The following is a 15,134-nucleotide window of genomic DNA, read 5'->3' as shown; positions in this document are numbered from 1 at the left end:
TAAGGTAGAGACAGCTCAAGCCAAGTCTTATCATATAAACTATAATACAGGGAGACAGTGATACGGTAATTAGAAAGGCATTTCTTAGTTATATGCAGTCAGTCTCCACAATCATTGCACACAGTAAGGACAAGATCCAAGGTGCAGAAATACCCCTGAAAGTGGAGCATGTCCCTAATGTGATCTAGAACAATATTCAGGATAACCTGGAATCATAGCTATCTCCTGTAAGTACACTTGTAAGGTACTGAAACAGTTTCCATAAGGAAACCAGAAACCTCCACACACAAGTGTACCTGTGCTACACTAGCACCTTCCCTTCCATGGCTAAAAAGCCAAAGGAAGGAATACCTAAAAAGGTTGCTGGTCAAAGCCCCTGAGCTTAATTCTCTTGGGGAGAAAAGATTAAAGCTCAATTCCTGAACATACTTGTAACTCAGTAAGGTATTTATATAGGGGAAAAAAAAAAAAAAAAAAAAAAAAAAAGTCACTACTGTCAGTATTTTAAAACATTATGAGGCATTTTACCTTAATTTTATAAACTGAATGACTGAACCCTCAGTTGTTTCAGAATCTAGTTCTTGATTCATGATTAAGCTTGGGAATGCATGCAATGAGTTTACTTCTGAGCTCATGCAAAAACCTGTTTTTCAGTATGCAACAGCTTAACTCAAATCTTAACATTTGTAGCAAGGCAGTAGTCAGATACTGACCCCACCACGCTTAGAACCCTCCCCCAACCCCACCCACCCGGAGTCAGCTTTATGTAATTGCCTTAGCTCTTCTGAAGACTTTTATGGATTCCAGAGGGAAGACAACTTCTACTGCAGACTGAATGTTTTTTCCTACCTTTTTTCCTTTTTGCTACCTTGACCACATACCACCTACCACACAATAATCCCTGAATTTATGGTTACTTTGCTTGAAGCCTCTTAAGATAGAAGTTACAGGGAAAACCACTGTGGTGTGAAAGGTGCATCTTTCATATTTGTAGACTGGAGATTCAGAAAATTTCTTTCAGTCCTGATAGTTGTTCCAAAAGATGTATCTGCTTTTTCTACCAAATAGCCATTATTCCCATTTTTTTACTAATTTCCTTACAATAAACCTTTTTTGGGGGGTGAAATGTATGGTATTATCGTAATTTGTATGGCTGATTCTGCAAACAATTACAATCTACACATCCCCAAGCACCCTGTGCTAAATTTAGTTTCATGATGAACAAGTAAAATTCACATGTTCTTTATTTGTCCATATAATACACCATTTTTTTTATAAGTTCTAAAATTAGATAAAAGCATATTAAATGGCAGGTGTATGAAGTTCTTCAGAAACAATGCCAGAACAAAAAATTGAATTACAAAATGTTAAAAAATGTAGGTACATTTGAACTTAACATTCCACTAATGCATAATGTTACAGATACTGTCTAATGAAAAATAATTGTGCCACTTACCTATTTTTGCTGTTTCTAGGAACTTTTTATTCTGTACATAAGACGAATCTGTACAAAATATGAGTCTACATTTTTATTACTTATTACCATAAAACAAGGTACAATGTATGTACAATATTAAAATGAAGCCATACTAAAGCCACACTAAAAAGACACTTGTAATATTACTTTTGACATTCCTGATGTACAGGTGTAATTTTGGAAAACTGGGGCAGGTGTCAGACAGAACTTTATGAAGAAGAACAATCACCAAAATTCTACTTTAGTTCTTTTTATTTTGGATGTTTTAGTTTTAGAATGGTTTTGTACAGGATTATTAGAACTTTATAAATATTGATAATAAACATGCCAACCCGCTAGTGGTGATGGATTCTGGAATATTGCCTAAACAAATTTCAGTAGCCCAAAACTTCAAATATGACTTCATGATGAACTTTAAAAATACCACAGTTTTTTCCCTTTTTGGTGAGTGTTTATCTTCAATAAAAAACAAAAATAAAATCTAGACAGTGAAAGATGTTCTAATATGTTGAGCATCACACAATCAAACATTGATACACTTTTTTTCTTTTTTTTACCCCTTTGGGTAATATAATTCCTTTCAGCAACTTCTTGCACAAACATACTGAACACCCAAAATCAAAGGTAACTGATGATCTACCAGCTAAAGATGGAAGTTCAAACAATGGTATATCAAAATACACTGACATTGCTTTACACAATTAAAAAAGCACCCTTTTTCCCTCAAAAGGAGAAGGCATCTTTAAACTGTTTTAATATAGTTTATCCTAATGGTAAAGCATGTTTTTTTTCAAGTTTTACAGGAAATGTTTTCAGACACAGTGGACGTTCCACTTAAAGGTTGGGCTGGTCTTTAAGTTTAGTTGTTGTAAGCCAATATTTACCACCCTCAACTGTCTTCCAATAGACAACACGACAAATATTGGAATTTGAATGTTAAATGCAACCAACAAACAGCAGGCACTACATATGCACAAGGTTACTACGAATGTCTGCTTTGTGCATTTTTTTTTTTTAAATGGATGCAGGAGACATTATACTTCCTTAAAAAGTAAACAAAAACTATTTTTAAAGAAGCTGCGTTTTTATCTCTTTATGCATTAAGACATTAAACATTAAGTTATATCATGTTACTGCCAGAGACAAAAGAAACTAATCACTCATTTAGAATAGCAGAACACGTTTCAAACAGCTCGTAAGCAGGAAAAGTAAGTCAAAATACTGGCCACCCTGAGAGAAATCAAATATTGAAGACAAAGCACTATATTTTTAGAGATTTTCCTCCCGTGCTTTCCCATCTACAACAAAAAGCTCATTACATGCAAGTAATCTTGTGGAATATATAGCAGCATTTGAAGATCATCAGCAACTCAGATGCATTTTCAGTTCACTTGTGAGGTGTATTTGCAGCACATGTGCTCTTTACAACAACAACAAAAAAATTTTCACTGTAAAATTATGGTCACTATCTCCTCAGCTCTTAGACTCATTTGAAAAGAAGCAGAATGGAATTCAAGGGTCTGTTCTTTTTCTTACTTAATAAGCTTGTGATGTTGTGTTTCCTGAAAGGTTATGTTCATCTTTCAGATGAAAACTGATTCAACTGAAATCACATGTAGTATCTGCCACAGAATATTGAACTCCTAGAGCCCAAGAAAAATGCTGAGTATTAAAAGCTCAGATAAGGGAGAAAACAATGAAAGAGTATTTTATTGACTTGAAAAAAAACTTAAAATGAAATTTTATATTCAGTCTTTTTCCAGTCAGTAAACAAATTTTAATTTTAGGAAAAATTCTTCTACCAGTTCATATCTTGAATACTGGTGCCATATTATACACTAAAGACTGGAAAATATGGCTTTAAATATACATAAAATATTAGGACATGGTGTATATATATATGTATCTCTTTATCCTAAGTAAATGAGAAATAAATTTACAGAATTCTTAGAAAGGAACGACGATTGAGGATTGTCATGAAAGTTACCATTTTGTAAGCCATGTTTTATAGTACAAAAGAATAACTGTGTATTTTCAAAACTGCTGGTAAATTACAAGACAGCAACAATGTGGAAACAACTGTAAAGTTGAGAAATCCTAGAAAAAGTTTAATACTTAAATTTGAAATAATTTTACTTTTTTTGAAAACACACATTTATCATTAGTACCAACTGTTGGTCATTCACTTAGATGGAAAGAGTCGATAGAATGCTTTTTTCAAAAATGACTATAAAAACTGCATGATATCAGCTAGCTGGTGCTATAACACCACCTCCAGGAAATTGCGTCCACTTGACTATAGTCAACCCAACATTCTATATGTGGAATTGGGTAATTTACCATTGTTTGAACTACTAATCTTGAGCTGCATACTCTATTATTGCCTACAGAACTGGGTTGAAGAAAGCCTTGACTTTGTGTGTAACTGATTGGTATGGCACAAAAAGTAAGTTCTACTGTAGAACTGAGTCCAGAAAAAACCCAACCTTTCCTCCAAAATAGTATTTCACTGTAATAGTTTAATGCCCATCATGTGATATTAATTCATCAGCTCTGCAATGTGATTCCAAGGCTTTCATGGTATAGATATCCTGAGGCAGTTCTGACTTGCGTCGCACAAGGGGACGATCTTTTTTCTGATCTTTCTGTGCCTGAAATAAAAATATAATAAAGTTGGCCAAAATAAACAGTTAAAGTATTTCTTGCACATCAGTAGGCTCATTTACAGAAAAAAAAAAAGGCAAACCAAAAAACCCAACAACCCTCCCTCCCCCCCAAAAAACCTCAAACAAAAAAAACATACGGGGAAAAAATTTATACCTTCTCCTCTTTACCCCACCAGTTACCTAGTTTCAAGTCCTGACCCTCTTTTTTTGCTGAGAGGCAATATTAGAAACAGGTAGAAATTCTAAGATATTAGCAATTATGGCATTACTACCATGATTATCACTTGATAACATTTTAAAAAATTATCTTCTCACTTATTTTTCATTTTGTCTCTACATTTGAGAGAAATTATTTTGTTTTTTTTTTCCATGCTTCTAATTACTTGCACTATTCACATATCTGAAAATATAAGCTTCCGCTCTATTATTTTACTGATGCTCTCTCAAAGCCAAACAGTATCGCTGTCAAAGTATCTTTAAACTATATAATGGTGTCTTTATATAGTTCCTGTGTCTGTCTCACCCTAATGTGCCTGTTAGACCATAGGATCAGTGGTTAGGGTTGGAAAGGACCTTAAGCTCATCTAGTTCCACCCCCGCTGCCATGGGCAGGGGCACCTTCCACTAGACCAATGATGTTTATTCATCTTCTATTAAAAAAATCCTTATGAAAACTGATTGGCTTTTACTTAGCTACTGATTTACTAGCATGTTCAAAAAGTTAGTAAGTCATGCCAGTCAAATTTTATTGTAGCAGAGTATACCCTACAAAGCCTCAGAGAGTCTGGTACAGAAAAACATTGTGTTTTTCTCAGTCATTCCATCACCTCTTCAGTATGGACACTCTGTTACATTGCTAACCTCTAGCACAAACCTTACTTTCACTGAAACTGTATATACCTTTACACAGCTCCTCACTTCTGCAGTTTTACTTAAAAAATAAATTAAGCTGTCATTTTGACTTGCCCCTGCCCCCCCCCACCCCCGGTAACTGCAGTATTTCTTAGTTTAGCATCAATTTCTAATGGTACTTGGCCAGGGATACACAACTGTCTTTCCAGTACCCTCTCAAAGAATTATGCAAGAACGCTACCTTGCTTGCTTTCTGAAATACCCTAATCCTTAATCAATTATTTGCTTTCCTTGTTACCCAGACTTATCAATCGAGCTCATCAAACAGGAATGTGATACATGCATTTTCCAGCTGAAACACTATCAATGAAGCTGTATATAGTCTCAACATCATAGTTCTTGATGCTGAGCTCTTTGTGGAAAAGTAGTCAAGACCTAGGTTGGGTCCTTGGTTTTAGTCTGGGCTGCCATTACTCTTTGTACATTTGTATTGTACAACACTTTAGAAATTTATTAAGCTCAGTACTCCTCACTGACTAGCTCTAACCAGCATTCCCATTAAGGGCAATGCTACCCTCATTCACTGCTCTCAACAGGCATATAATTCTTGGTGGCTGAATTACATGGAATGCATAGGGTTCCACTCCAGAGAAAAGTGTTTAAAAAACAGCAATCACTGAACATGCCTTTCATGCATTCCAGTATTTCTTTTGATGTCAATCTCCATTCAAAATCCCACAGTACAAGTAACAAATAATCTTGCAGGACAATGACACTGGAGTTTTGCCAGGGAGGTTGTGAATGCTCCATCCCTGGCGGTGTTCAAGGCCAGGTTGGATGAGGCCTTGGGTGACATGGTTTAGTGTGGAGTGTTCCTGCCCATAGCAGGGGGGTTGGAAATAGATGATCTTAAGGTCCTTTCCAACCCTAACTATTCTATGATTCTATGATTCCATGAAATTAACACACTTGATCTCAGATCTCAACCACTTTTTCCACCTCCAGCTCATTTCTCTGGTCTTACAACTTTGCTGGATTTAGAGATATTCATATTACTGATACTGCTACCAGACATCTTGGTGATACTGCAATGCTCCCTGGCAACTCTCCATTTTCCATTAGCTCCAAGTTTAAATCTCTCGTTTGAATGTCAGGATTCTAGTTCTGTTTAACTGAAGTTACATTAAAAATTCCTGAAGATTACTAAGCATTAGCTAAGGATGAGAAGACTGGAATGAGAGTCCAAGGACACTGTAGTAGGTAATGGAACATGCCAAATGGTAGGCTGAGGAAGATGATCCATTAAGCGAACAAGACAAAGGCATACTTTATGTATTTTTCAAAACATAGTAGCTTTAGTCTCTAAGAAGGATTTGAACAAAAATGTCAACAATGGAATCCGACTTTATATATTTGTACATACTTTATGCATTTTCCTGCAAAAAGCCCCAACCTTACATAGGTAAGAGAACAGACTATGATGTGGCAGAGTTCAGTTTTATTTTTAACTATCCTAAAAGCAAAATCATTGTTCCCATTATGACACAGAAAGTTATTTCTAAGTGAAAAGAAAATGAAAATTCCTACAGAAGAAATATCGAAAGAGACCATACAGGAGATTCTCAGGCATTAGAAATAAAACACTGTATTCCTGGCTGCTATAGTACCACTTAAAAGTAGCAGCTCTAAGGAATCATAGAATAGTTAGGGTTGGAAAGGACCTTAAGATCATCTAGTTCCAACCCCCCTGCCATGGGCAGGGACACCTCACACTAAACCATGCCACCCAAGGCTCCGTCCAGCCTAGCCTTGAACACTGACAGGGACAGAGCATTCACAACTTCCCTGGGCAACCTGTTCCAGTGCCTCACCACCCTAACAGTAAAGAATTTCTTCCTTATATCCAATCTAAACTTCCCCTGCTTAAGTTTGAACCTGTTACCCCTTGTCCTGTCACTACAGTCCCTGATGAAGAGTCCCTCCCCAGCATCCTTGTAGGCCCCCTTCAGATACTGGAAGCTGCTCTGAGGTCTCCACACAGCCTTCTCTTCTCCAGGCTGAACAGCCCCAACTTTCTCAGCCTCTCTTCATACGGGAGGTGCTCCAGTCCCCTGATCATCCTCGTGGCCCTCCTCTGGACTTGTTCCAACAGTTTCATGTCCTTTCTATGTTGAGGACACCAGAACTGCACACAATACTCCAAGTGAGGTCTCACGAGAGCAGAGTAGAGGGGCAGGATCACCTCCTTCGACCTGCTGGTCACGCTCCTTTTGATGAAGCCCAGGATACAGTTGGCTTTCTGGGCTGCAAGTGCACACTGCCGGCTCATGTTCATTTTCTCATCGACCAACACCCCCAAGTCCTTCTCCGCAGGGCTGCTCTGAATCTCTTCTCTGCCCAACCTGTAGCCGTGCCTGGGATTGCTCTGACCCTAGATTATTACTCTAGGATAAATGGTTATGGGGCTGAAAACAGAACCTAGATTTATGGCTATGATTAGCAGTCACTTGGGGTAGGGGGAAAGGCAATTCATGATTTAGAGTACTTTGTTATCTTCACATGGCTTTACCTGACAAGCCTCTTCTTTCACTGTCTTTTTCAGCATCTGCAAATCTTCAATTAAAGGCCCATCTGTTTCCATTGCAACAGGACTGTTCAGCAAACTTGTGTCACTATATGTTGGGTACTAATAAAATGCAAAGTGTTAAAATAATCATTCTTAGTAGTAACACCTAAATAGTGTATTTCAACATTTGAACAATAGGATTAGCTATTTGAGATTAGCTTCAACATCTTATGCTTCCAGGCACCAAGTAATAAATTTTAAAATGAAACTCCAATACTTTCACTTGGCAGAAATATCCTGTCAAAAAATACAGTCAGAACACACACACACACACACACACACAAACTATGCTTTGATTATCTGAGGTTGAATTTTAAAATATTCAGATTTTGCCAGTACTGAACTGAATGCAAACATTTATCTGAAACCTTATTAATACATTGTCTAGCGATTTGTGAACAGTGTAGCAACCCAAACACAGTGATTTTACTTTCTGGTGCAGTTCCATGTTGGAAGAGAAAATACACTGTTAAAACACCAAATATGGTTAACATAAGTTTATAGTAATTTCAAAACAGAATATTAAACTTTTCTGTCTTGGGAAACAGCCTCTTGTATAGCATATAAGCTTACTGTACAGCAAACTCAGTAATTTAAATGCTAGTTTAACTCAGATGAAGTGTACGGGATCTTGAAATCAAAACTAATTTAGAAACACACACAATTTTTCATCTGTTTTTTCCTCATAATACGCTAGTATCTGAGTGTAGCAGTAACAGTGCAGATGAGAAAATAGAAAAAAAAACTAGCAAGGATTTAATGAATCCAATTACAATGATCTCAAATCTTAAAAGGTATTCCCTGTGTCACACAGAGTCAGGAACAACTCTGAACAGCAACTGTCAGTAATTACACAAATTACAAATTTAACAAATTCCAGGGGGGGGAAAAAATAACAACTCAAAACCCCCTTAAAAATCCATTATATAGAGTGCTAAAAGCATTTATAACCTTATGCCAATTCACTGGAGCACTTCATGTTCAAATTAATATTTTTTAAAATGTATTTATTTAAAATTTTTTATGTTTTAAATGCTCCTCAAACATATTGTGCAGAACATACTTGTATACAGGTTGTGTTAATGAGTTTCAGAAAACGTGGTTACAAAAAATTACTTGCAAAAACAGATTTTCTATTGCAAGTCAATCCCATTATTTAGCCAGACATGCAATAGCAAATGACCACACATATCAAGTAGTGTTCAAGCAAGGCTTTCATATGGCTTATCTGATTAGCAGAATGTTTTATCACTGAAGGTCAAGCACTACTTTCATACGAATCTTTTTTGATTAACTTAGCTTATCTGTTGTCAGCTGATGTTTTGTTTAACAAATTTTATTTCAGCAGTTTAGGAACTGTCCCCTGAGAAACACCACAAGAACAAAAATATTTATGAAATTCTGCCTTCTTAGACAAAAAATGACACTATTGTCTGTTTTAAAATAGCACTGAGATCATGAAGTGTCCCACTTCTGTACAGAGAGTACTACTACTCCCTCTTCCACTTCTTGAAACTCAGCTAGATGATAATAAAGATACAATACAGTAAGTTTCTTGCTGCAGCAAAGTAGAATGGCTGCTAAGTAACTGAAATGCTTGGGGTCTTTTTGCAGATAGCAGTAGTCAGTATGACAGAGATAAAGGAAAACTGGCAGCACCCTCCAAGCAAATTAGGGGGAAAATCCCCAAACAAAAATGAAACGAAAGCCACCCAAGCCAAACCGTCCCCCTCTCCCATAGTCTCAAAATATAATGAATAGTCCAAATTATCTTTGTTTCTGTATTAAAATTTCACTAACATGAAGTAATGTAGGTTACTTGCTAAAAGGAAAAAGTCCATTTCCCTTTTAGTAAGAACCTAAGGTGCAGGTTCACCAGAAGACCAGCCCAATGCAAGCAGGAGAACAAATGCAGCAGACAAGAATGAACAGTATAACTTTAATCCATTAGACACAGAGCAAAACTGACCGTCATAACTCACAGTTTGCAGAAAGATCTCTTTTGTAATATATTGTTTGTAAAACAGCTTTTCAAGAGAAACCAATTATGGCATCTCTCTCTGTTTTCCATAATTTTGCACAATAACTTCAAACCACAATACAGTATCTCCTCTATACTCCTGCATACAATAATCTCCTAAGAAAAGGAAAAAGTACTTCATACCATACTTTTCAGAAACTTTCTTTTTTAAAAAACAATTACTTGCACAAGTGAAAGTTACAAATTTTTAAAGTATTTTTATTGTATATATTTTCATAATACAATTAGTTAAATTGCTTTATTTTCATGATCAGTCAGACCTGTTTCCCCCTCTGATATTTAACAAAAGTAAGGTATTTAAACATGAACATGTTAATCTTTTCTAAATACCTGGGGATTTGATTTGGCTAGATTTTCTATTTTAACCCATGCTTCTTCCCGTTCCTTCAATTTTAGCTTCTCTCTGGAAAAAAAGAAATAGAAGTAAAAATAGCAAAAGGAGCTTGGTAAATTTTGTATCACAGCTTGGATACTTTCTTAAGCACTAAGAAATTCACTAGAAGTCAAGAGAATAAATTATTTAGCTACGCCTGTTTTAACTTACTGCCCAAAATACCACTTCCTGTTGACAAGATAACTGGCATCATTTCAATACCCCATGATCACAAAGGAAAAAGAAAATTCTCATAGAAAAATAAGCTGATATGAGCCAGTTTGTTGCTTAAAAACTGTACATTAAAAGACTTACAATGAAAACATAATTCTTGATCTATGTCGAAAGTGTCTGTGTTTCAACTCTGTAATATTTGAATCCTACATTGAAATATAAGAAACTAGTAACTTGCCATAAAAAAGGGCACAAATTCTTATTGTCAGCCCAGTGGCTTAAGGTAATAGTTTGAAAGAAAAGGTCCACTGACATCCTGAACTTAACACAGCCATACCCAACAAACTTAACGTTAGAAGTACCCAACAAACACATTCATTCAAGGGAGTCCCAAGCCAAAGGGGATGACATCGAATGCCTTTTTTTCTTTCTCCTTATTAAAGCAGGAAAGGTTTGTTTCCTGCTGCCTAACATAGTTTAAAATGGTGAAATGTAGGGGCTTGTTTTTAACTCTTTCTTTCTTACAGATAAACAACTTATTGCAGAGACTAGAATCAACATCTATCTTTGAAACCTGGTAGAGTTTTAGAAGGGCTTTGAGCTTAAGAGTGCTGAAAATGCTCTCAGGCTTGAATGCACAGAACAGATAATCCAAATGTAAAAAAAACTCAATCAGACAAGAAAGTTATATTCAAGCACATACAAAATTTGCTGCCAACTCTTAATTAGGTTCAGCTAAAGGGAAGAACTCTTTAGCCCCCTCCCCTCCCCTTTATTAAGTTCTTGTGTGGTAAGGGATTTTTTTTGATTTTGTTACTACCATCACTCAGCACCCTGCCTGCCTTAGTTCACACCCAAAATGCCACCCAGAAAAGATCCAAAAAACAGAGAAGGAAAGTTTGCTTTCACATTTAAAAAGGATTCAACTTATTTGCTATGAGGGAGGAGAGACTTACATGAACTTTTTTAAAAAAGCAAATGTTCACATTTCATTATCTATAAACACACACCATTTAGACACAAGCTCATTTCTACTTAAATTGTAGGAAGGAACTTCAAAACTTGGGCAAATCAATCCCCATCAAGAATCAGTACTACTTCCAGTATATTGGTTTAAAATGGGTGTATAATTTCAGCCACCACTTGAAGGAATCCCTATTCACTTTGAAATTAAAACTAGAATTCAAATCCAGAATGCACTTTCTAACTATACTCCCCAGCCCCTAAGGTGAGAGTGAAAACATTAATACTTTTGACTTCTCAATCTCACTTTAGTAGACTTTATAATATCCTGAATATTCAAAACACTATGTCTAACAAAATTAGACATGGAGGAGCAGAAGTGACTTTATGATCATAAAATCTGCATTTTGGGGCATAAACCAGAAAAATTCTAGCTTCTAAATCCCTGCTCTGTTCACTGGCCTATGCAAGAATATACAAATTCAGCAGGAGTCTTCTGGCAGGTAATGTACAAATGCCCTCTATTTCAATAGACTAATAACTTTATTTTGGGTAGTTCTTAGAAAAACATTCACATATGCTGAGACGCAATGCTTTAAAATATTGGAAAAGTGTTTTGGGAAGAACTGAGTGACAACATGAAAGGAAATAACACTGGGTAAATAAAGCATGCTAAAATAAATACAGGATGTAAACTAAACTGTTTAACAGTCTTTTACACTGGGCTTCACGAGTACTCCTCTCAAGTTTATTTTTAGGAAGACTGGGACCCCCAGCAGTATTAAGTATAAGACTACATGAGGCATCCTACTGTTAAGGAGATTTTACAGTTCACCCATAATAAGTTTCACCAAGTCAATTCAAAGGCTGTTGCATTGTAAATGAATGGGCAACTTCCCCGCTAAAGACAGTAGTTTTTCAGAGCTAAAGCACTCTGAACAAATTATTCAAAAACAGACAGACACACTGACATGAAAACTTACTTCAGTTTTTCTGCTTTAAATTGCTGTGTGCAGTCATCGAACAGTTTTTGGTTCATCTCCATGAAGAGTTTCAGAGCATTGTATATCAAGCCATGTATTGTCCTATAAGTAAAACTTCTGGTTGATATTCAGAGTACTTTAAACTTTGAAATCTATTTTTTTCTGGTCAACAGTAGCCAATAGCCTACATAACTGGAAAATTACATCACCTCAGAATAAGTGGAAACAAAGCTAGTTAGTGGAAGTTTCAGTTTACCCTCAAAAGGGCTAATGCAAGTACTAAAATTACCAACTTGAATGCAGCTTTCATTCTCTACAGCACTACTCATCACTTTTGATATATTTGAACTTCATTTTTAACAGTATATGTGTTAATACAGGATTAGTTTTGAAATTTAGTAACTGACACTAATCAAACTAGGGTTATTAGAGAAAATGCAAGATGACATTGATCTTGATATAAGTAACTTACTGGCAGCTGACAAATTCAAGGAAAAAAAACTCCAACATTAATGATTAAAAGGAGCATGGAAAAGACACCATTCATTTAAAGAACTGTCACACAGCAACAAGCACTCACTTTAACACAATTATGCCACACACTCTAGAGAAGTGTTAGAAAAGTGGAAAAAAATCAGAAAATAAACAAAATCATCTGCTTTATGAAGCACTTTTACAAAGTAATTTACAGTTCCAATTTGTAATGTACTATTGATAATTAAATCCAAAAAGCAATCCATTCAATGATTATTTTGTACCACACATGTGAGCTACAAGTAAGAGTGCAGCTGTACTGGGTAGCATAACTTCTGCTCAGAGTAAAATGAATGCAAGGCCTTGAAAGCCAGTAAAAACAGTCAACAACAATCCACATTTACTGTGAATTTACTGTGGACACACTGAATCAGAGTTTTATTAATGAGTATATTATTTGTTACTGCTTACATCCAGTGACAGTAACCAATTACTTTAACATCACTTTATTTTCCATTTCTTTTCCTGTGTTTAGTGGCAGATCGATTTCTCATTCTTGGCCAACCCATCAGCAGTCCTCAGCACTAGATTGTGATACTTTCACTATCCCAGCAGTTGCACAATAGCTCAAAGAGGCACTTTACAATGGAACACCTGCAGAAAGGAGCTGACCAGGACTGTTTTCATACGTCAATACTATGTTATTGTGAGGGAAAAAAAAGTTAAAATAGTCAATGGAGAAAGAAGAGAAAACAATAAACAATGGGGGGAGGAAGAGGAGGGAAGGAAATACTGACTTGGTCTACAATATATTTCCATTAGAATGCAGAAAAAATGCAAAACAGCAAAGATGTTAAAGATCAAAAATCAAAGTTAGTCTTTAGAAGTATGTGAACTACAGATTCAGACAAATTTGGTTCATATTAATAAAAATACATCACGGACAAGATGCACTAAAAATATTGTTTCTCATTTAATGAAAAAAGGAAAACTTTTCTTTCTCAGTTCTTCATACTTCCTAAAAATTTTGCCAACAGTAGTCTCCTCCTCATTCAGCAACTTGAATGTCATAAACAGCTCAACATACTTAAAAATAGCAACTCAAATATCTTAACCACTTTTAAGCCTAAAACTAGACATAAGTGAACTAGCAGAATCTTATTTGTACAAGTGTTTCTTACTTGTTCCAATGTGTCTTTGAATTCCGGTACAAGGATGGAAACATGATGGGTAGAATTTTTGCTGCATTATCACTAATTAGACTCATAATATATTCATTATTCCAGTAGTATAATGCTCGCTCTGCAACCTAAGATGACATGAAAAAAGGAAAACTTCAGACCACCTCTTATTAAGAGCAAATAATTGAAACATTTGACAGAAATAAGGGAAAGGTCAGATTAGATTTCATTTTTTCTAGTGCAAATGGAGACATGTAGCTTATGGAAAATGCCACAGAAAAATTGCTTTTTACTTGATAGGAACACGATTCAAACTCTAATCTACAAACTCTGAAGTGCAAGCAAAGAAACGTTTTCCCAAAGGAAGTATTTGTAGAACTCTAGCAGTGAAATGCAAACACTGTGTACTTGAAGGGTTCACGTAGTTCTGAAAACAGTGAGCTTTTAAGCTTTTATGTTAAGCATAACACTGAAGTGAATCACCCAATACAAATGGAGATACACACTCTTGAAAAAAAACAATAAAGCTAACATCTGGATCCCTAAATTTTAACACAGAATCAAATGCTTTTTTTTTAGCAATAAATAAATCCCATTGAATAATAACAGGTAATATCATTAACAAACATGCTTTATAAAAATTCTCTTCTTACAGTACACTCAGTAGGTACAGACCTGGAAGTGTGGACTGGACACACATTTGGCTAGCTGTCTGAAAAGAGGCTCCATAACTTTTACAAATTCAGATGGTTCGATAACATCTAAAATTTCTTCTAGTTCATTTAGAAACATGACTTCTTTTGGACTGTGAGTCTTTGGCCAGTATTTCAGCAGCGCCATTACAACCTGTAGAGACAAAATGAACAAAATCATCACAGTAATTTGACTTTATTGGATTAAATTATATCTCATCAAGAAGTCTGGTACTTTAAACACAACACAACTCAAATATTTTGTCCCACGTGACAGCAGTAATCAAATATGGTTTAGTGTCACAGAATTAACTGTTAATAGATCTAAACCCACGTCTTTGGAAAACAAAGTTATGCACATAAAAGACATGTTTATAAATAATAATCAAAAGACTAGAGAATGACCTGACCCCTAACTTAGCATGATCAAAGTGCAAATTTGTTATTACACTATGGGGAAAATTATCTGTCATTTAAGCGAAAGCAGCATTCGATCTCTAATTTCTTGGAGCTGTACTCCTAAGCTCAAGAAATTAAGTTTTATGATTATATTTTAAGAAGCATTTACTATAAATACCCAATACATATATTGTATATACATATATGTATATACAATATATGCATAATAACAT

The 15,134-nt window shown here is 35.5% G+C and overlaps 1 protein-coding gene across 7 annotated transcripts in view; it reads right to left on the bottom strand.

The window, feature by feature from the left end:
* Window positions 1-1,226: 1,226 nt before the first annotated feature.
* The window catches only part of PPP2R5C (protein phosphatase 2 regulatory subunit B'gamma), an 88,003-nt gene continuing 74,095 nt past the window's right edge, over window positions 1,227-15,134 (bottom strand). For all 7 annotated transcript variants that reach the window (XM_080619007.1, XM_080619008.1, XM_080619009.1 and 4 more), the window contains 6 exons: window positions 14,486-14,656; window positions 13,811-13,938; window positions 12,156-12,257; window positions 9,993-10,065; window positions 7,565-7,681; window positions 1,227-4,128 (listed from right to left, as the gene is read on the bottom strand). In XM_080619007.1, coding sequence (XP_080475133.1) covers window positions 3,997-4,128; window positions 7,565-7,681; window positions 9,993-10,065; window positions 12,156-12,257; window positions 13,811-13,938; window positions 14,486-14,656 — 723 coding nt within the window. In that variant the 3' untranslated portion in view covers window positions 1,227-3,996. The remainder of the gene's footprint in view (window positions 4,129-7,564; window positions 7,682-9,992; window positions 10,066-12,155; window positions 12,258-13,810; window positions 13,939-14,485; window positions 14,657-15,134) is intronic.

The sequence above is a fragment of the Psittacula echo genome (assembly GCF_963264785.1).
Source record: "Psittacula echo genome assembly, chromosome: 5".
Taxonomy (NCBI): Eukaryota; Metazoa; Chordata; class Aves; order Psittaciformes; family Psittacidae; genus Psittacula; species Psittacula echo.
This window is presented reverse-complemented; position numbering and strand designations above follow the sequence as displayed.